The sequence below is a fragment of the Salmo salar genome, chromosome ssa25, assembly GCF_905237065.1.
Source record: "Salmo salar chromosome ssa25, Ssal_v3.1, whole genome shotgun sequence".
NCBI classification, from domain to species: Eukaryota; Metazoa; Chordata; class Actinopteri; order Salmoniformes; family Salmonidae; genus Salmo; species Salmo salar.
Genome location: NC_059466.1, coordinates 43,764,541 through 43,788,176, shown reverse-complemented (window position 1 = coordinate 43,788,176; position 23,636 = coordinate 43,764,541). Strand labels below are relative to the sequence as shown.

The following is a 23,636-nucleotide window of genomic DNA, read 5'->3' as shown; positions in this document are numbered from 1 at the left end:
ACATGTTTATGTTTTTGGTATCCATAAAGTAGGATTGTAATATTGTAGGCTTACAAAGTCACCTTAACACACATGTTTACAAGTGTTACCTAATGACTGACGCTGGCTCTTTAAGGACCTAATGACTGACACTGTCTCTTTAAGGGGCCTAATGACTAACGCTGTTTCTTTAAGGGCCTAATGACTGACATTGTCTCTTTAAGGGGCCTAATGACTGAGGCTGTCTTTTTAAGGGCCTAATGACTGACACTGTCTCTTTAAGGGGCCTAATTACTGACGCTGTCTCTTTAAGGTGCCTAATGACTGACGCTGTCTCTTTAAGGGCCTAATGACTGACACTGTCTCTTTAAGGGGCCTAATGACTGAGGCTGTCTTTTTAAGGGCCTAATGACTGACACTGTCTCTTTAAGGGGCCTAATTACTGACGCTGTCTCTTTAAGGTGCCTAATGACTGACGCTGTCTCTTTAAGGGCCTAATGACTGACACTGTCTCTTTAAGGGGCCTAATGACTGACACTAGGGATGCACAATATGTCTGTGAACATATCGAATTGGACGATATTAGCTGAAAATGCCAACATCGGTATCGGCCAATGTCTAGTTTAACGCCCACTGTGCAAAACTGATGTCAAAGCTGACGTGCATACCTATATAATGGAGGTACATGACGTAATGACGCCGCGTAACATTTTGCGCTATACGTGCAACACAGCATTCCTGAACTAGCCCACAATGTCTGCTGTGTGGATCGAGCAGTCAACAAGTCAAGCAGTCATTTGAAAGAGTAACAAAATGTCAGTGAGACAACTCAAAGTTGAAATCCATTAAAGCCAAGATAATGGAATTCATTGTCCTTGACAATTAACCGTTCTCTGTCGGGGGTGATGTTGGCTTTCACCGACTGGTTGAGCACCGGTTAACACGACCAAGTGTGCTATTTTTCAGATGTTGTCCTACCGGAGTTACACAGTAATAGCGTCACTGCTATTAGACAACATACATACTATGGAACACCGTTTGGGTCTTTGCGTGTCAAAAATCAATCAATCAATCAATCAATCAAATGTATTTATAAAGCCCTTCTTACATCAGCTGATGTCACAAAGTGCTGTACAGAAACCCAGCCTAAAACCCCAAACAGCAAGCAATGCAGGTGTAGAAGCACGGTGGCTAGGAAAAACTCCCTAGAAAGGCCAGAACCTAGGAAGAAACCTAGAGATGAACCAGGCTATGAGGGGTGGCCAGTCCTCTTCTGGCTGTGCTGGGTGGAGATTATAACAGAACATGGCCAAGACGTTCAAATGTTCATAAATGACCAGCAGGGTCAAATAATAATAATCACAGTGGTTGTCGAGGGTGCAACAAGTCAGCACTTCAGGAGTAAATGTCAGTTGGCTTTTCATAGCCGATCATTGAGAGTCTCTCTACCACTCCTGCTGTCTCTAGAGAGTTGAAAACAGCAGGTCTGGGACAGGTCGCACGTCTGGTGAACAGGTCAGTGTTCCATAGCCGCAGGCAGAAAAGTTGAAACTGGAGCAGCAACACAGCCAGGTGGACTGGGGACAGCAAGGAGTCATCAGGCCAGGTAGTCCTGAGGCATGGTCCTAGGGCTCAGGTCCTCCGAGAGAGAGAAAGAAAGAAAGAGAGAAAAAGAGAGAAAGAGAGCATACTTAAATTCACACAGGATACCGGAAAAGACAGGAGACATATAACCCCACCCACTTTACCTAAGCCCAGCCACCACACCACTAGAGGGATATCTTCAACCATTGAACTCACCATCCTGAGACAAGGCCGAGTATAGCCCACAAAGATCTCTGCCACGGCACAACCCAAGGGGGGGCGCCAACCCGGACAGGAAGATCACGTCAGTGACTCAACCCACTCAAGTGACGCACCCCTCCTAGGGACGGCATGGAAGAGCACGAGTAAGCCAGTGACTCAGCCCTTGTAATAGGGTTAGAGGCAGAGAATCCCAGTGGAGAGAGGGGAACCAGACAGGCAGAGACAGCAAGGGCGGTTCGTTGCTCCAGTGCCTTTCCGTTCACCTTCACACTCCTGGGCCAGACTACACTCAATCAAAAAAGATACAGTAGCACTGTCAAAGCTTTACAAAAAAAACACGAACGATGTGTTTACAATACCGCGTTGGTAATAAAGCATAATTTGTTCAACCGCAAATTCTGGGGCAGCTAGCTTTACTTGGTACCTAGCTAGCACCAATACAACCAGTCTGAAAACAATGACCAGTAGAAAGTGCAGTCATTTTCATTATTCTTAGCAATGATTTAGGAATCCTTGTGAGCAAGTATTAGCTAGGTTGCCACTTCTTGTTCGCATATTGAAATTTAACTTCAGTTCATGAAAATAAGTAGCTAGCCAACTACTTAACCCTGTTGCCCAAAGCTAACGTTATAAGCAGCCAGCTATCTTCATCTGGCTAGTGACGCACGACCAGACTGGGTTATGTGTTGTTTAACTAGCCACAATAAGGATTAGGCACAATAGTGGAATTTGCGGTTTGCCTTCAAAATAAAAGTATTTCATTGACAGTGATGCAAATTAATACAAATAGTAGAATTATACCATACTTTTATGTTCAAGGCTAACCGCGAAGTCCACTATTGTGACTACTGAAACAGATTATGTTAAATAGTATGTTTTTTTGACACATAAAGACCCAAGCGGTGTTCCATAGAAATCCTGAATGAAACAACTGAACAAATGAACAACGAAACAGCACATCAAGTAAGTGAAAGAAATAGGTTTTGATTATGTTTCACTGGTAATGGGGACATACGTAAATGCCAACAAAATAACTTTTTCTGTGTGTGTGTGTGTGTGTGTGTGTGTGTGTGTGTGTGTGTGTGTGTGTGTGTGTGTGTGTGTGTGTGTGTGTGTGGTGTGTGTGTGTGTGTGTGTGTTTAACCTTTATTTAACTAGGCAAGTCAGTTAAGAACAAATTCTTATTTACAATGACGGCCTACTCCGGCCATACCCAGACGACGCTGGGCCAATTGTGCGCCACCCTATGGGACTCGCATAGGGACTGTAGTGAAGCCTCCAGCACTGAGATGCAGTGCCTTAGACCGCTGCGTACATGTGTGTGTGTGTTAACTATTTAACTGTACTAGAATGCTTAAAAGGCCGCTAAAATGTTAAATATCGGTTATCGGTATTGGGTTTTTTTTGGCAAGGAAAATATTGGATATCGATATCGGCCAAAAATGTAATATTGGTGCATCACTAGCCTAGGGGCCTAATGACTGATGCTGTCTCTTTAAGGGGTTTCGCTAAGCGAAGTCTGAATGCAAGTTTTAGGGATGCATGAATGTGTCTTATAGGGCCGTGGGGAAACTGAAGGGTTTTAAGGGAACTGATTGGGCATGGGATATACGCTGTGGGGTTTCTGCTTTGTGGAATAGGAGTTGTGGGGAGCAGAGGTTGGGGGGTGGCCCTTCGAGACCGAACGCTGAGTAAACATATTAGTAACAATAAATCGTCTCTTTGGCTGCGTTGCCTGAGTGCTAGTAATATAAATATTTGGGCGATGTTGATCCCCCCCCATACTGTGTAGACTGCTGTGCAGATAACGGATAATTACAATCAGATGTGAGTGCTCTTCCGAGCACCACTTTTTAAAGAATTTTGTTTGAAACATGGGATCGATGATAAACACGAGCGGTCGAGTCCATCTGGAGACGGGGCGATGGGGCTGGTGGACACAAATCCAACTCTTGTCGTTTGTTTATGGAGCAATTTTATTTATTATGTTTATTTAGTTTATTATTCAATCAGGTCTTTAGCAGAAGCACCGCACAAGACATTTCACACGTTTCTATTTTCACATTCCTCTGACTTGTGGAACCACATGTGGAACCATGCTAGCTAAATTCTGATTATTTATTTAGCCAAACTGATGTCAGTACTCCAACAGTTGAAGGGAAAATATTGATAGTCATTCAAACAATTTATTTGTTTTTTTTAAAGCTAATTTTCAACTCCATGGCAGTTTTGATGGACAAGACAGCTAGATAATTACCAGGTTCAGCTCTTCAGCTTGTTGACTCCCTGTTTGGAACAGAGCTTGGGAGATGGACAGGGCTTGGGAGGTGGACAGGGCTTGGGAGTGGGACAGGGCTTGGAACAGGGCTTTTGAGATGGACAGAGCTTAGGAGATGGACAGAGTTTAGGAGATGGACAGGGCTTGGGAGATGGACAGGGCTTGGAACAGGGCTTGGGACATGGCTTGGGAGAGGGACAGGGCATGTCTTCAACAGTCTCTGACAATTCAACGACTCCCCGAATTCTGGCCCTGAGATGGGCTGTGCCATGGATACCAGCTTAGGGGGCACGTTCAAGCCACACTCACTCCCCACCTCCCTGCCTTTCTCTCTCCTTTCCATCCCCCTCCCCTCTTTTTCTTTTCTCTCATTCACTCTCTCTCTCTCATTTTGTGTGACAAAGATGAGGAATTCCTATTATATTTGTTACAGAACTATCAGTCAGCCACTCCCAGTGGATTCTCCTAACAACATGCCTGTCAAAAATCAATGTGCAATAGCTGGTACAGTCCCAGGGTTGGCCTCAAATTTGACCTCTTCTTATTGACTTCAGAGTTCAGAGGCTCTTTATTGAAACTGCATTTGGGGGCTCCATAGTACTCAAAACCAAGAGAGAGAGACGGAGAGAGAGAGACATGGAGAGAGAGAGACAGAGAGAGGGAGACACAGAGAGAGAGACATGGAGAGAGAGACACAGAGAGAGACACGGAGAGAGAGACAGAGCGTGTGTCGGAGAGAGATGGAGAGAGAGAGACAGAGAGAGAGACACGGAGAGAGAGACATGGAGTGTATGTCGGAGAGAGACACAGAGAGAGAGAGACACAGATAGAGAGACACGGAGAGAAAGAGAGAGACAGAGAGAGAGCGTCTAAGAGAGAGACGGAGAGAGAGACGGAGAGAGAGACAGAGAGAGAGACGCAGAGAGAGACACGGAGTGTGTGTCGGACAGAGAAACGGAGAGAGAGAGACACAGAGAGAGAGACACAGAGAGAGAGACACAGAAAGATAGAGGGAGGTGAGAGAGGAAGGTGAGAGAGGGAGGTGAGAGACTGGGAGAGAGAGAGAGAGAGAGAGGGAGTTGAGAAAGGGAGCTGAGAGAGGGAGGTGAGAGAGACTGGGAGAGAGAGAGGGAGGTGAGAGACGGAGCGAGAGGGAGGAGAGAGACACTGGAGAGAGACACTGGGAGAGAGAGACTGGGAGAGAGAAGGGGGAGAGAGAGAGAGAGAGGTGAGAGGAAAGAGAGATGGAAATGACTGGGTGCTGTTTGGGGGGTAGAGGCTGCCTTGGTGTGTCAGTGTGGATGTGGGGTCAGGTCAGGGAGTGGAAGGAGATGGAAGAGGTCAAAGGTGCCTGCTCGCGTGTTGTGAGAAGAAGAATCACAGCCTTGTGGGAGAAAACATGCATAGAGGGGGTGGGGTGGGGTGGGGTTGGTAGAGTGAGGAGATACAAAATAGGAGTGGGGATTGGAGAGAGGGAAGGGTAGGGGCGTGAGGAGTGTTCCAGCGACAGGGCACACACACTTCCCATAGTAGCAGATGGGACCTGCCGCAGTGACCCCACTTCTTGTAAACATCTCACTCACACACATGGTGTCCCATATGAGAGACGCTCTGAGAGACGCTGTGTTAAGTAGGTCATGATCTCCATGATCTCTGGATGCGTTGGAAAGGGAAAAGGAAAGGGGGATACCTAATCAGTTGTACAACTGAATGCATTCAACTGAAATGTGTCTTCCTGCATTTAACCCAACCCCTCTGAATCAGAGAGGTAACTACTACTGATCAGGCTTGAGTTGATACACTGTCTGACACCATCTGAGGTTCTGTGAGTTCTCACACACACACACACACACACACACACACACACACACACACACACACTCTCTCTCTCTCACCATACTTCAAGGGCATACCATAAAGGGGATCATCATTTTCTCAAGTAGTAGATTATTGTTACTAGTGTGTGTGTGTGTGTCTGTGTGTGTTGAACAGGATCTTATAAGGGTTGTAAAATGAATCGGCATTTGTCTACAGACTGACAGCTCTTAAGCTCAAAGTACAGATTTTCTGAAGTGTGTAGTATTTGTGTGTGATGTGTAGTCTGCAAAAACTGTAAATGAATGAGGTGAGGGATGCACTCCCCAGCCTCACAGTTCGGATTGAACTCCGCCGGCTTCCTGACTGTGTTTTTCTGAGTGTGTGTGACCTGGGGAGTCATCCATGGCAGAGCTTTTAGCGTTGAGGAGGAAAACAGCTTATTTTCGAGGTGACCTTATCCAGCAAGAATGTCTCTGAGTTGTAGCTGGAAAAGCATCCCTGTTGGGGCTCATTGTGTGGAAAAGCATCCCTGTTGGGGCTCATTGTGTGGAAAAGCATCCCTGTTGGGGCTCATTGTGTGGAAAAGCATCCCTGTTGGGGCTCACTGTGTGGAAAAGCATCCCTGTTTGGGCTCATTGTGTGGAAAAGCATCCCTGTTGGGGCTCACTGTGTGGAAAAGCATCCCTGTTGGGGCTCATTGTGTGGAAAAGCATCCCTGTTGGGGCTCACTGTGTGGAAAAGCATCCCTGTTGGGGCTCACTGTGTGGAAAAGCATCCCTGTTTGGGCTCACTGTGTGGAAAAGCATCCCTGTTGGGGCTCACTGTGTGGAAAAGCATCCCTGTTGGGGCTCACTGTGTGGAAAAGCATCCCTGTTGGGGCTCACTGTGTGGAAAAGCATCCCTGTTGGGGCTCACTGTGTGGAAAAGCATCCCTGTTGGGGCTCACTATGTGGAAAAGCATCCCTGTTGGGGCTCACTGTGTGGAAAAGCATCGCTGTTGGGGCTCACTGTGTGGAAAAGCATCCCTGTTGGGGCTCACTGTGTGGAAAAGCATCCCTGTTGGGGCTCACTGTGTGGAAAAGCATCCCTGTTGGGGCTCACTGTGTGGAAAAGCATCCCTGTTGGGGCTCACTGTGTGGAAAAGCATCCCTGTTGGGGCTCACTGTGTGGAAAAGCATCCCTGTTGGGGCTCACTGTGTGGAAAAGCATCCCTGTTGGGGCTCACTGTGTGGAAAAGCATCCCTGTTGGGGCTCACTGTGTGGAAAAGCATCCCTGTTGGGGCTCACTGTGTGGAAAAGCATCCCTGTTGGGGCTCACTGTGTGGAAAAGCATCCCTGTTGGGGCTCACTGTGTGGAAAAGCATCCCTGTTGGGGCTCACTGTGTGGAAAAGCATCCCTGTTGGGGCTTACTGTGTGGAAAAGCATCCCTGTTGGGGCTCACTGTGTGGCCGCCTTTACGGTTCAGCCTGTAAAAGACACATTGTGTTCAGTTTCCTTGTGCGTTATTGGTTTGTAATGGGGTGATTTGAATCTGGGGTTTGGATACTATATAATTTCCACTAGTAACTTGGGATGGTTGTATCCTCATAAATATAAATATTATATTGGTTGCATAGAATATAATAATTATTTGAAAAACAAGTTCATAAACCATGTGCCATGAAATCGGTACATAGGAAATCTCTTCCAGACTATTTTGCAATCTATATGGCACAGCTGTCAATTATTTGGACATTAAATTGAACTGGTATACTTTTTTATTTATCACAACTTTTTTTTGGCATTTTTGGTCTGGATCAAGATGCCATGACTCACCCTGTTTCTGCTGCTTGTCAATGTACCGATTTGGAGATTATTGAGGATTTTTTTTAATGCCAGTCCATCACTAATACAACCGATTGAAAAAAAATCTACATTGGTTTTCAGTCTGAGCTACGATTGGCTGAAACAGGTGTGGTACTGAAGGGTTAAAACAAAAGCCTGCACACCCATTAGCTCTCACTGATCCTTCATTGAGTTGGAGATTATGGTTTTTATGCAGAGGAAATGTGGAGAGGTTACCCCAGAGTGCTGTAGCTCTGCTTTAAATCCTGTCAGCCCATTGGGATCCCCCAAACCACACTCCCCACTCTCTCCCTTGGGGTTAGGGGTCTCCATTGTGTGTGTGGCTCGAGGGGGGTGGACCCTGTTCCCAGGAGCTTAGCGTCTCAGCAAGGGAGCTGTGTGTACACTGGCCTTGGCTCCCCCCCAGGGGTCCTAGGGTGTCTGTTTCAAGCCATCTGCCTTTGTGCCCGTCTGGCGGAGAGAAAAGCGAGGCGACAGGGAGGACCACAGCAGGCCAGGGGCATTTGAATGGCTGGCATCACAGACCTTGTCTCTAGTGAACGTATCCCCATTATTACCCTACACCCCCCCTCTACCACCCCTCACCCCTCTCACCCCCAACCCCGCAATCCCTGGCACCACGTATCGCACAGTCCGCCCCCACTTTCCTCCCCACCACAGACAATAAACAAAGTCTGTGAGCGGCAGCGGCCCTCCTAATGAACAGAAACAATTAGAGGGCCCGGCCCAACAAAGGGATCCCTGCTATATTGTTTGTCCTGTTTATTTCCATAGTATTTGGGGGTAAACAGAGGAGGCCTGGATTGGTTGAGAAGCAGAGGACAGCTTGTTTGTTTGGTTTTCAAAAAAAGAATATGAGCTTCAGCCCAAATTGCTAATGGGAATTAAAACATTAGGTAGTACGCTGAGAGTCCATGAGTGACTGACATGGGGGGCCAGGCAGAAGGTCTGAAGTTTTCCAAAAGTGTTTTGCTGGACTCTCCTGGTTTCTGTTACATATCCCTGGTCAATAGGGGAGGACACACTAGAAGTCCGTTTTATTTTGGGGATCCACTCTTCTCTCTGAGAGAGCCAAATACAACGGGACTCCCTGGGCTGAATAGACTGAGATTGAGACATTTTGCCTGTCTGGCGTGTGTGTATGTGTGAGTGTCCCTGACATTGTCTCCCTCTCTGTCTGCAAGAGTGAAGGAAACACAACTAGGGGAGAGTGGGGTAAGTTGTGCCATTTATTACATTCTGTCAAGGGAAATGTAGTAGTCTTTCCAACAAAGATATCAACATATATTTCAGGATGTTGTGTATCCCTGGAAATAATCAGAATTAATGTTTTGAAAACATAGCTTGTTAAAATAAAGTGGTATCTTGTAAGCTAAGCCGCCTACAAATGTCTGTACTGAATGAAATATTACCAGTACCTTTTTAAAACCATGTCTATCTTTATTTTCCAAACACAATTCAACAAAATCACTTTTTGTCTTTTACCCCTTTTAGGCATATTTTAACAGAGACTTAAGACCTAACAAAAATGTTACTTTTTTAAATACTTTTAACATAGGCCAGGCCCTGTTGTTACTTCATATCCCAGCAATAATGTATTGCATTACACCTGGGAAGAAAACACTTCAATTTGCTCAACTTACCATTGGCTCAACCATTGGCTCAACTTACCCCATGGCCATTGGCTCAACTTACCCCATGGCCATTGGCTCAACTTACCCCAAGGCTAACATTTTGACTATATTAACCCACACAGCTACAAGGATTCCCTTTCATGCTAGGTTCAGGACCTCATATTGAAGCTAATAGAGACCCCAACTGATGTATAGAACAGTCTTAACATTATCTACTTTGGTTTACATACATGCATCATGAAACCTCTAATATAATACATTCATTTGACTTGGTGAAATCAGTTTTTTTGGACATAACTTGCTTACCACTTTTTCCATATGATTTGTTCTTTCACAGACTCCATTAAGGGAAAGGGGGATACCTAGTCAGTTGTACAACTGAATTCTGTCTTCCGCATTTAACCCAACCACTCTGAATCAGAGAGGTGCAATGGGGGCTGCCTTAATCGACATCCACATCAACGGCGCCCGGGGACAGTGGGTTAACTGCCTTGCTCAGGGGCAGAACAACTGATTTTTGCCTTGTCAGCTCAGGGATTACTGGCCAAACGCTCCTACCCGCCAGGCTACCTGCCGCCTCAAAAATGGAAAGGGAAAGGGGGTGCTGGAATCTCCTATGTGGTGACCTCTTCCTAAATATTTTGTTTCCTAGAAACAAGGGTGGCTCAACTTATCCCTTTGGCTTAATTTATCCCACTCTCCCCTACACAGAGTAATAGGCTTCAGAACCAGGCTAAAGAGGCACTTTATTTACTATTCTGTGATGTAGGCAATGTTCACATGGGAAAAAAATACATGCCAGGTGGATTATGTGTAAATGTTTGAATAAGTGTTACCCTGTGTATACATGATACCGTGGTTGTTTTCGTTTACATTTGGTCTTGAGCTCTCTTCTTGGGAAGTGGGAACAGATTACTGTAAGTCTGTAATGAAACAAAACTATGTTTTTGAGGAGAACCTGCATAGGAGATTCCAGGACTGACTAACTAGGTGACAAACGTGTGTGTGTGTGTGTGTGTGTGTGTGTGTGTGTGTGTGTGTGTGTGTGTGTGTGTGTGTGTGTGTGTGTGTGTGTGTGTGTACAGTTTCGAAATCCTGCACATTGTTTGGGTAATTTGATTGGAATCGAAAATAATGAATGAATTTCCAACCATGTTCCAGTTTTATTCTTTGATAATTTACAGCCAGATAAATATGATACAACATGTATGTTGAATTACTGGCATTGACCTGGGTGGTATTTGATGAAGCTGTTCTTGCTAGCACACTGCGATCACTGACATGACTCAGAGTTTCCGTGTCCCCCTGGAGTAAAAAAAAGAATAGATCCCATTCATGCCTCAGGCCAGAAATAGTAGATCACCTAAGCATGTTGTTTTGGGGTATTGGGGTTAATGTGGTTAGAAGGTAGAAAGCTCTGGGGCACTAATGTCTCCATAATGTTTGTAGGCCTGTCTCTGTAACGGCTGACAATGTCGGGTACTTCTGTATCCCTATAATAGTTAAGGTTAGGATTGGTGGTAGGGGAAATTGATGCTAGATCTGTGGCGAAGAACACACTTTTTGTATCAGTATGCTCCTGTATAAGTAATTTACGTCTAGTTGTAGGGCCTATGCCAATTATTCTCTCTCACTAATGTTTTGGGTAGGCAACAACCAATGCACTTTGCCGTTTGCCAGCACATATGATCTCCTACAAACAAACAGATTCCCAGGCTGAGCGTTGTCATGGAATGCTGGCATTATCATGTAGTCATGCCAGACAGGTTCATCCCTCTTCTGAGATGGCCTTGCCAAGATGGCCGCCCAACACAGCTCCAGTCCTTGTTTTAGGGTAACCAGATTAGGCAAATCACATTAGGCCGTGGCTAGGCATAGCCCCGAGATGGAATGAAGGGTCAGGCTGTCTAGTCGTCATGATGTGGCTCAGGGAGTCCCATAGGAGTGCCGGTCAGGTGCTGCATTGAGATAAACAGCAGTTTGTTGTTTAGGGTTAGTCTCAAGGCTAAGCCCAAGAGGCGCTATGGTAGGCTACGGAAAAGCTGTGGGAATAGCAACAGAGAAAATACAACAACACACTAGGTATTTGGTGTCATGTCAAAGTGATACATAAGCAGTTAATATTGAGGCAGGGTGTACATTTTAGCTAGTAAGCACTAGCTTATGACTGCCCCACTAAAGCTAAGCTCAACAATCATTGAACTATGCACATGATGCTAGCATTGCTGCTGCTAACCGTCATGGTCATTTGACTGAACATAATGCTAACCGAGGCTAATGCTAATCCTGGTCCTAACCCAAACACCTTATGCTAAATCAGTCTGATAAAATGATATTTAGCTTTTGACTGGAGGGAGACGACACTAATCTTTGCCTGTCATGGGAACCAGACCTTTGGCTTTCCTGTAGACTGCACAGACGTCCATAAATCTACCTCTCTGCTAAGTGGGGGAGGGAGAAAGGTAGAGGGGAGGAAGAGAAAGAGACAGAGAGAACGAAAGTGAGATGAAAGATATGTTCTAAGGGACCAAGACCAAAAGAGAATGTAGACTTAACCCTTATTTTACCAGGCCAGTTGACTGAGAACCCATTCTCATTTACAGCAACAACCTGGGGAATGAATGAGCCTATTGGGGATGATTAGGTGGCCATGAGGGCCAGGATAGAGGGGTTAAAACCCTTATTCTTACGATAAGCGTCATGGGATTTTTTTGTGACCACATTAACATCCCTCTCGAAAGACAGCACCCTACACAGGGCAATGTCCCCAATCACTGTCCTGAGGTATTGGTATATATAGATATTTTATTTTAGATCAGAGGAAAGAGTGCCTCCTACTGGCCCTCCAACACCACTTCCAGCAGCATCTGGTCTCCCATCTAGGGTCCGACCAGGACCAACGCTGCTTAGCTTCAGTGGCATGCCAGCAGTGGGATAGAGGGTGGTGTGCCATATACAGTTTGTTGAGAGGTGGTGGGGGAGAGCAAGTTAGAGTCTGCTGAAGTGTTTAACACTAACCTTGCCTTACTGCATTTAAAACACTTTTTCTACCGACTGCTTGGGATTGACGACAAAACGGTGTACACACAGTCATTACTGGTGTGGCTGCAGTGGCCAGTCTGGGAATTCTCTCAGGCCTGGGAATTCTCTATGGCACACCGTCACTCCATACTGTGCCATTCCTGGAGGTTCCCTGTCCTTTCCTCTGTGGCATTCCCATGCCATATACAATCCATCTGTAAAGTTGGTCAATGTGCCAACCACATTGCTTTTTTTAACCCTGTCCAGCGAGCACACGCTAGCTTAATGGAAGCTGGATAGATATTATAAAGCCATTCCGGCCTGCGTTTCCTGCCTTGAAAAGCATTCAGTAAGCCCTCATCAGTTTTCTCAGTGTTTGTTCCTCATAAAGCATATGTAGGGAGTTATATTAAGAGACGTGCATGCCCAGACACACACACACACACACACACAACACCATTTAAGAAGGGAAGGGTGTAGGTTATAGAATCTGGTCTGTTTTACATCTATGCTATCCCACAATGCATTGGGGGTCGAATTCAGTCCCTAGGTCTCTTTGTTATACAGTACATTCTTTCCTCCGTGTTTACGTGTTAGTCTTGATTCACTTTCCAGACAGGTGACATACGTGCAGGATATCTCCTGGTTATGTGTGCTCTCTTAACTTGTACAATCATTTTGTCATTTTGGCTCAATATTGCTTTGTTGGGCCAACAGACCGTGTGTTAGTGGGGCTTAATATCCCACAGAGCAGAAACTCAAAAATACCAAAATCGGGACCAGCTGAGCAAATACTTAGAGGAAGTGATGTCACCGATTCCCCCAAAGTCGTCCATTAAGGACAGGCTGACCACAAAAAGGGAACATGACACAGGTTTAGCAGCGAGCCGAGACGCTACGGGAGACGGTTGTCCTTCACTTTGACTTTTCTGTTACCCCGACTCCCCTGCCAACGAGCGGGTTTTAGAAGGCAGACTGGAAGAAGGGAGAACAGTTGAGATGTAATTATAGGAGAATGAAAACACAGGGGCTGGCTGGCTGTAGACAGGGGGTCCTTTCAGGGGAGGCTGCACTGTGGACACTGTTAGATAGGAATCATCTCAGGGGGCTTGCAGCAGTGGCCCAGGAAAAGGAGGGAGGGGGAGTGGAGGGAGATGGGGTTATGTGGTTGATCTTGTTTCTCAGAGTAGAGAAAATGGGGACTACTTCCTTGCAAAGGGCAGCTGAGTGTCTACACTCAGACTAAGTGTACAATTTCTACAGTTGTTGGGCCAAATTCTAACATGTTTCCACTTTAGTGCAAATCTTTTGTCTGTGATGTGGAAAGGTTTGGGTTCTGTGCGTTCAGACGTGGATGTTAATTAAGTCAGCCCCCCTGCATCTCTCTGAATTAAAGGGGTGGGGTTAAATCCGGAAGACACATTTCAGTTGAAGGCATTCAGTTGTACAACTGACTAGGTATTCCAGTTCCCACATATGCTGAGTAGTTGTTGGCTGCTTTTTCTTCACTCTGCGGTCCAATTCATCCCAAAACCATCTCAGTTGGGTTGAGTTCGGGTGATTCTGGAAGCCAGGTCATCTGATGCAGCACTCCATCACTCTTTTTTGGTCAAACAGCCCTTACACAGCCTGGAGGTGTGTTGGGTCATTGTCCTGTTGAAAAACAAATGATCGCGTATCGCTGCAGAATGCTGTGGTAGCAATACTGGTTAATTATGCCTTGAATTATAAATAAATCACTGACAGTATCACCAGCATAGCACCCCCACACCATCACTCCTCCTCCTCCATAATTCGTGGTGGGAACTACACATGCATCATCCGTTCACCTACTCTGCTTCTCACAAAGACACTGCGGTTGGAATAAAAAATGCTAAATTTGGACTCATCAGACCAAAGGACATTTTTCCACCGGTCTAATGTCCATTGCTCGTGTTTCTTGGCCCAAGCAAGTCTCTTCTTCTTCTTATTGGTTTCCTTTAGTAGTGGATTCTTTGCTACAATTCAATAATGAACGTCTGATACACGCAGTCTCCTCTGAACAGTTGATGTTGAGATGTGTCTGTTACTTGTACTCTGTGAAGAATTTATTTGGGCTGCAATTTCTGAGGCTGGTAACCCTAATGAACTTATCCTCTGCAGCAGAGGTAACGCTGAGTCTTCCTTTCCGGTGGCGGTCCTCATGAGAGCCAGTTTCATCATAGCGCTTGATGTTTTTTGCTGTATTTTGTTGTTGTTGAGAGGGGGGTGGGGTGTAGATTCGAGGGTCTACAAAAGGGCGGCCCGCGGGCTGTCGGTTGCCAATCCCTGATCTAAGCAAATTATAAAAGTTGAATTGACTATGCCTATAGATGCATCTCCTTTAAACTAACTTATACTGACAGACGATGTGAATTTGACTATTATTCCTATTTTGGGTGATGGTATATGCAAGGTCATTTTCTTAGTCTGTGAGAAATGTCCAAATGACTTTGTCCACACAAAACCCTTGCAAATACCATGGCCTACACACAAATTGAACCCACTTTGTATTGACACCACCACACCTCAAACCAACTGAGCCATCTGCAATTGAACACTAACCCTCCAACTCTGTCTTTTTCTTTTTGCAGCCTGAGGAGTTTGAGGGGATCCATTCACACACCTTTCGAGTGAAGACGTTCAAGAAGAACAAGCACTGTGGCGTGTGCAAACAGACCGTCAGCCAGGAGGGGCTAATTTGCAAAGGTTAGTACTGACCTTGCCTGAGTGTTACCATGGTAACCGGGGGCCGTCAAGGGGTCATTCAGGGTCACAGTTTTGGTCAATGTGAGTAATTATGCTAAAATAGTCTTAAGTAGCTCTGGGGAGGTCAGGGGTTGGCTGGTTTTCAATTCACTCAATGCTAGTGTGCTAATCAGGCTTTTAACTCATTTCATTGATTAGATTGATAGCTTGCTTAGTAATCAAATGGTGTTCTAGTTGGATATTGATTGAATGACATAATACAATGGGACTACAGTATATAAACAATATAGTCATAGAGGTCTGTGATTCATCAAAGCTGGATGACAGTTAGCTCAGTATTGCTACCCAGGTCTTGGCAATCCCTAGCAAACCTACAGGCTAGAGTCTAGACAGTAGAGACACTGGGCTTGGCTAGCCACTAAAACCTGGCCACTGCTTCCTGGGTAGTGGAAATGTCTGGTTCTTGATAGTTCTACACATGAAGCAACATGGGGGAAGCCTGCTGGTTGTTTAGCCTGGCATCCAGAAGTGAAATATTTGTCTTGCCTCGTCCACGGCTTGGGGAAACACAGAGGCATCCAATTGGCTTGGGTAAACACAGAGGCATCATATTGGCTTGGGGAAACAGAGGAATCCTATTGGCTTACTGCTTTACTCAGAGTCCTATACAGTCGTGGCCAAAAGTTGAGAATGACACAAATATAAATTTTCACAAAGTCTGCTGCCTCAGTTTGTATGATGGCAATTTGCATATACTCCAGAATGTTATTGTTACGAATCCCTTTGGCCCTGCAGTCTAGGGGGGATGGAAACGAGACCCGTAACATAACTCATGCAAATTATAACAGTGAAAAGGAACAGTGAGAACAAAAACCACAGACAACTTAAATTTACCGTCAAACACTATAGGTTTATTTGGTAAACACACGGTAAAGGGGGGCGGGAAGAGGGGCTGAGCTGGACCCAAGGAAATAAATAATAAATATCCAAAAACACCCCTAAGCTAGACTAGCCTGCTTCAACAACAGTTAGCTCACTAACCAATAAAATACAGTGGGTGGTCCGCCCAGTTCTAACTAGTGTCCTTTAGACAATTTTTACCTACGGTTAATGTATGCCCATGGGCGACTTGTCTTGGTACCCCTTTTCCCACCAACAAACAGTCATGAAGCACATCAATATATACTCACAGGTACCGGACAAATGTGACATGTAGCAACAAAAACCAAAAGAGAGCTCAATCCAGAGAGGGGGGGTGGGGGAGAGAGAGAGAGAGAGAGAGAGAGAGAGAGAGAGAGAGAGAGAGAGATTGAGACACAGAGAGATTGAGACACAGAGAGATTGAGACACAGGGAGATTGAGACACAGGGAGATTGAGACACAGAGAGATCGAGCTCCAGAGAAAACAACTGACTGGGTTTTTAAACCAAGGGAAAGGGGATGTGATTTGTAAGGGAAAAGGAGCAGGTGTTTTCTGATTGCCGACTGATTGGTGACTGATTGGCGACAGCTGTGAATAGGGGAGAAGGAAAGAAAATACACACACAGGATACACACACAACAGTTATGAAGAGTGATCATATGAATTGCAATTAATTGCAAAGTCCCTCTGTCATGCAAATGAACTGAATCCCAAAAAACATTTCCACTGCATTTCAGCCCTGTCACAAAAGGACCAGCTGACATCATGTCAGTGATTCTCTCGTTAACACAGGTGTGAGTGTTGACGAGGACAAGGCTGGAGATCACTCTGTCATGCTGATTGAGTTTGAATAACAGACTGGAAGCTTCAAAAGGAGGGTGGTGCTTGGAATCATTGTTATTCCTCTGTCAACCATGATTACCTGCAAGGAAACACGCGCCGTCATCATTGCTTTGCACAAAAAGGGCTTCACAGGCAAGGATATTGCTGCCAGTAAGATTGCACCTAAATCAACCATTTATCGGCTCATCAAGAACTTCAAGGAGAGCGGTTCAATTGTTGTGACGAAGGCTTCAGGGCGCCCAAGAAAGTCCAGCAAGCGCCAGGACCGTCTCCTAAAGTTGATTCAGCTGCGGGATCGGAGCACCACCAGGACTGAGCTTGCTCAGGAATGGCAGCAGGCAGGTGTGAGTGCATCTGCACGCACAGTGAGGCGAAGACTTTTGGAGGATGGCCTGGTGTCAAGAAGGGTAGCAAAGAAGCCACTTCTCTTCAGGAAAAACATCAGGGACAGACTGATATTCTGCAAAAGGTACAGGGATTGGACTGCTGAGGACTGGGGTAAAGTCATTTTCTCTGATGAATCCCCTTTCTGATTGTTTGGGGCATCTGGAAAAAAGCTTGTCCGGAGAAGACAAGGTGAGCGCTACCATCAGTCCTGTGTCATGCCAACAGTAGAGCATCCTGAGACCATTAATGTGTGGGGTTGCTTCTCAGCCAAGGGAGTGGGCTCACTCACAATTTTGCCTAAGTACACAGCCATGAATAAAGAATGGTACCAACACATCCTCCGAGAGCAACTTCTCCCAACCATCCAGGAACAGTTTGGTGACGAACAATGCCTTTTCCTGCATGATGGAGCACCTTGCCATAAGGCAAAAGTGATAACTAAGTGGCTCGGGGAACAAAACATGGATATTTTGGGTCCATGGCCAGGAAACTCCCCAGACCTTAATCCCATTGAGAACTTGTGGTCAATACTCAAGAGGCGGGTGGACAAACAAAAAACCCACAAATTCTGACAAACTCCAAGCATTGATTATGCAAGAATGGGCTGCCATCAGTCAAGATGTGGCCCAGAAGTTAATTGACAGCATGCCAGGGCGGATTGCAGAGGTCTTGAAAAAGGTCTTGCAAATACTGACTCTTTGCATCAACTTCATGGAGGACTTATTATGTTACATTATAGAGAGGACTTATTATGTTACATTATAGAGAGGACTTATTATGTTACATTATGGAGAGGACTTTTTATGTTACATTATAGAGAGGACTTATTATGTTACATTATAGAGAGGACTTATTATGTTACATTATGGAGAGGACTTATTATGTTACATTATAGAGAGGACTTATTATGTTACATTATAGAGAGGACTTATTATGTTACATTATAGAGAGGACTCAGCTTCACACTCACCCAACACGTAGTAGATTGGACCACCATGTCCGTATCATACAAACTGAAGGAAACCAGTCAACATGACAAGGCTGACAGTTAACCTCTTGGGGCTAGGTGGGACGCTAGCGTGCCACCTGTGGTGCACTCCATCAACAGCAGGTGCATTTCAAGAGCGGCAAATTTGAATCCAAATAAATGTCAAAATTCAAATTTTTCAAAAATACAACTATGTTACACCATTTGAAAGATAAACATCTCCTTAATCTAACCACGTTTTACGATTTCAAAAAGGTTTTACGGCGAAAGCATAAATTTAGAGTATGTTAGGACAGTACATTTACAAGAGTTGTGTGTAATGTTTTGTCAAGTCAAAGACAGGGTCACCAAAACCATAAAACCAGCTAAAATGATACACTAACCTTTTACAATCTCCATCAGATGACACTCCTAGGACATTATGTTAGACAATGCATGCATTTTTAGTTCTATCAAGTTCATATTTATATACAAAAACAGCGTTTTACTATGGCATTGATGTTGAGGAAATCGTTTCCCTCCAATAACCGGCAGTCAAGTCAGCGTCACAAATTAAATAATTAAAATTAGAAAACATTGGTAAAATATTATATTGTCATTTAAAGAATTATAGATTTACATCTTTTGAACGCAATCAACTTGCCAGATTTAAAAATAACCTTACTGGGAAATCACACTTTGCAATAATCTGAGCACTGTGCCCAGAAAAATACGCGTTGCGATACAGACTAGACGTCATGTTGGGGAGATCTAAAATCGAAAATACTATGTAAATAATCCATTACCTTTGATTCTCTTCATCAGATGTCACTTCCAGGTATCACAGGTCCATAACGAATGTAGTTTTGTTCAAAAAAGCTCATCATTTATGTCCAAAAATCTCCGTCTCGTTAGCACATGATGTAAGCCAGCCGGACTTCTCGTCATGAACGAGGGGAAAAAATATATTTCCGTTCGTTCAAACATGTCAAACGTTGTATAGCATAAATCATTAGGGCCTTTTTTAACCAGAACATGAATAATATTCAAGGTGGACGAATGCATAGCCTTTTATAACGTATTGGAACGAGGGTACCCAACATGAAGTAGCGCGCCAGGTGTCTAATGGGACATCACCGTTCCATGGCTCTTGTTCGGTCAGATCTCCCTCCAGAAGACTCAAAACACTTTGTAAAGGCTGGTGACATCTAGTGGAAGCAATAGGAAGTGCCAAAATATTCCTAAACCCCTGTGTTTTTCAATGGGATAGGTTTAAAGTCAATACAACACATCAGGTATCCACTTCCTGTCAGAAAATGTCTCAGGGTTTTGCCTGCCAAATGAGTTCTGTTATACTCACAGACACCATTCAAACAGTTTTGGAAACTTTAGAGTGTTTTCTATCCATATATAATAAGTATATGCATATTCTAGTTACTGGGTAGGATTAGTAACCAGATTAAATCGGGTACATTTTTTTTATCCAGACGTGCAAATGCTGCCCCCTAGACCCAACAGGTTAACAGACTAATGATGATAACATGACCAGGCTGACAGTTAACAGACTGATGATGATAACATGACCAGGCTGACAGTTAACAGACTGATGATGATAACATGACCAGGCTGACAGTTAACAGACTGATGATGATAACATGACCAGGCTGACAGTTAACAGACTGATGATGATAACATGACCAGGCTGACAGTTAACAGACTGATGATGATAACATGACCAGGCTGACAGTTAACAGACTGATGATGATAACATGACAAGGCTGACAGTTAACAGACTGATGATGATAACATGACCAGGCTGACAGTTAACAGACTGATGATGATAACATGACCAGGCTGACAGTTTTCCCCGCGGGACGTGTGAGCTAACATTGGCTAATGTGATTAGCATGAGGTTGTAAGTAACAAGAACATTTCCCAGGACATAGACATATCTGATATTGGCAGAAAGCTTAAATTCTTGTTAATCTAACTGCACTGTCCAATTTATAGTAGCTATTACAGTGAAAGAATACCATGCTATTGTTTGAGGAAAGTGCACAGTTATTAACTTGAAAATGTATTAATAAACCAATTAGCCACATTTGGGCAGTCTCGATATAACATTTTAAACAGAAATACAATGGTTCATTGAATCAGTCTAAAACTTTGCACATACACTGCAGCCATCTAGTGGCCAAAATCTAAATTGCACCTAGATGCCAAAGTCATATATTGGCCTTTTTCTTACATTTCAAAGATGATGGTACAAAAAAAATACATTAAAACACATGGTTTTTTCTTTGCATTATCTTTTACCTGATCTAATGTGTTATATTATCCTACATTAATTTAACATTTCCACAAACTTCAAAGTGTTTCCTTTCAAATGGTATCAAGAATATGCATATCCTTGCTTCGGGTCCTGAGCTACAGGCATAGATTTTGGTATGTCATTTTAGGCGAAAATTGAAAAAAGGGTCAGATCCTTAAGAGTCTAACAGACTGATGATAACATGACCAGGCTGACAGTTAGCAGACTGATGATGATAACATGACCAGGGTGACAGTTAGCAGACTGATGATGATAACATGACCAGGGTGACAGTTAACAGACTGATGATGATAACATGACCAGGCTGACAGTTAACAGACTGATGATGATAACATGACCAGGGTGACAGTTAACAGACTGATGATGATAACATGACCAGGGTGACAGTTAGCAGACTGATGATGATAACATGACCAGGCTGACAGTTAACAGACTGATGATAACATGACCAGGCTGACAGTTAACAGACTGATGATGATAACATGACCAGGCTGACAGTTAACAGACTGATGATGATAACATGACCAGGGTGACAGTTAGCAGACTGATGATGATAACATGACCAGGCTGACAGTTAACAGACTGATGATAACATGACCAGGCTGACAGTTAACAGACTGATGATGATAACATGACCAGGCTGACAGTTAACAAACTGATGATGATAACATGACCAGGCTGACAGTTAACAGACTGATGATGATAACATGACCAGGCTGACAGTTAACAGACTGATGATAACATGACCAGGCTGACAGTTAACAGACTGATGATGATAACATGACCAGGCTGACAGTTAACAGACTGATGATGATAACATGACCAGGCTGACAGTTAACAGACTGATGATAACATGACCAGGCTGACAGTTAACAGACTGATGATAACATGACCAGGCTGACAGTTAACAGACTGATGATAATATGACTAGGCTGACAGTTAACAGACTGTGGCCTCCAAGGACAATGTGGACACAATTGCTGTTCAGTTGATGGCGCAGTGTGGACATCCTTTCTGGGTAATAATTAAGTACATTTCTATAATAGTTTTCCATTAAAATAAAAAAAAATACAAAACTGTCTGTTTAGCAAAAACATTGTTCTCAAGCAATAAGGACTGTCTGGGAGTGGGGAGGGATATGTAATCTGAAAACTAGATGTTATTGGCAGAGAAGTTTGGAACACATCAAACACATGGTTACCATGTGGTTATTATCCTTCCATTCACTCCATTCCAGCCATTATTATGAGCTGTCCTCTCCTCAACAGCCTCCACTGATGTGTAGGTTGCATTTTCAACCAGCAACTGTTATCAGCTGTTGTACAGTATAATGCAAACATAAGAAAACTAAATGTTGAATGCACTGGGCCTTTAAGAAATGCAGAAATGCTGTTGAGAGTCAAGATCACCACTAGAGGGCAGCAGAACATCAAATATGCTGCAGCAAACACAGACTGACTACCCGCATAGTTCTTTGTTAATGCAGATGAAGAATTGTAGTATTTGTCATGAGTACCTCATTCATTTATACATCAACAAAGCATTGAAAATGATTTTAACTTAATAGGGGTTTCCAACCCTGTTCCTGGAGAAATACCCTCCTGTAGGTTAAAACCTACAGGAGGGTAGCTCTCCAGGAACAGGGTTGGAGTTAAAACCTACAGGAGGGTATCTCTCCAGGAACAGGGTTGGAGTTAAAACCTACAGGAGGGTATTTCTCCAGGAACAGGGTTGGAGTGTAAACCTACAGGAGGGTATTTCTCCAGGAACAGGGTTGGAGTTAAAACCTACAGGAGGGTATTTCTCCAGGAACAGGGTTGGAGTTAAAACCTACAGGAGGGTATTTCTCCAGGAACAGGGTTGGAGTTAAAACCTACAGGAGGGTATTTCTCCAGGAACAGGGTTGGAGAGCCCTGGTAAAGAGAATGGTCCTTTACGACTTGGCTCCTACATGAGCTGTGCTATATACATTAAAGAAGGGATTGCTAGTGAACTATGGCTAGTTTGAGAACCTCAGTTATAACTATACAACCATGCTACTGTCTCTGTTCCTCACAACACACACTCTCATTTAGTCCCATTTCATCACTGAAATAACACACACTCATGTTAGACTCAGCCCCTTTGTGACCTGAGCATTTTCTTTTCCAGCGACAGACTGGAATATGGAAACAGCTGGTTCAGCAAACCAGTTTTGATATCCCCTACACTTCCCTAGACGTCCATATAAAAATATATGTTCTGGACGCTCCTATCCTACAATGGCAACAGCCGCACGCACACACACACACACACACACACACACAACCACGCGCACGCGCACACACACACACACACACACGCACACAACCACACACACGCATGCACTCACGCGCGCACACACGCACGCACACAACCACACACACGCACGCACTTACGCGCACACACACACACACACACACACACACACACACACACACACACACACACACACACACACACACACACACACACACACACACACACACACACACACACACACACACACACACAGCCACCACATGGTTTTGGGGAGGTATTCCTCTGTAAACCGCCTAACAGGAAGAAACACCTCGATCAGTCATCACTTAACACCTGAATTAACAGGCCGTGTAAGCCATAGAAACCTGACACGGCCAGGGGGATGGACTGTCAATGTATGACTGATGATAGGTGTGTAGAGGACAGAGCAGAGACTCAGAGGAATGGGGAAGGGTAGGGGTGTGACATGGGGAGTGTTTGCACATACAGACATAAATGTACACACACACACACACACACACACACACACACACACACACACACACACACACACACACACACACACTTCCATCACAACCGATCAGAGTCATCTGTCAGCTCAGATAGCCATCAGTGATGGTGTCTGGTTTGTTTGTGTGGTTACTCTGTGTGTTAGCAGCACAAACACAGAGAGGTAAACATTTACTCAGGTAGAATCCACAGCTTCCCAGGGGAGGGATGGTGGTTAGGAAACCCGTGCAGGACCAGAGTATTAAAGATAATAGTAAACACACACACTGACAAGTGGTCATTTTGG

At 44.5% G+C, this 23,636-nt stretch overlaps 1 protein-coding gene across 7 annotated transcripts in view; it reads left to right on the top strand.

Moving 5' to 3' along the window:
* LOC106586822 (tensin-1) overlaps nt 1-23,636 on the top strand; it is a 322,014-nt gene that overhangs the window by 83,522 nt on the left and 214,856 nt on the right. For 6 of the 7 annotated variants that reach the window (XM_045707330.1, XM_045707331.1, XM_045707329.1 and 3 more), the window contains exon 2: nt 14,995-15,109. In XM_045707330.1, coding sequence (XP_045563286.1) covers nt 14,995-15,109 — 115 coding nt within the window. Of the gene's footprint in view, nt 1-8,628; nt 8,943-14,994; nt 15,110-23,636 lie in introns of those variants that run through there. The other variant, XM_045707338.1, reaches the window with a different exon arrangement.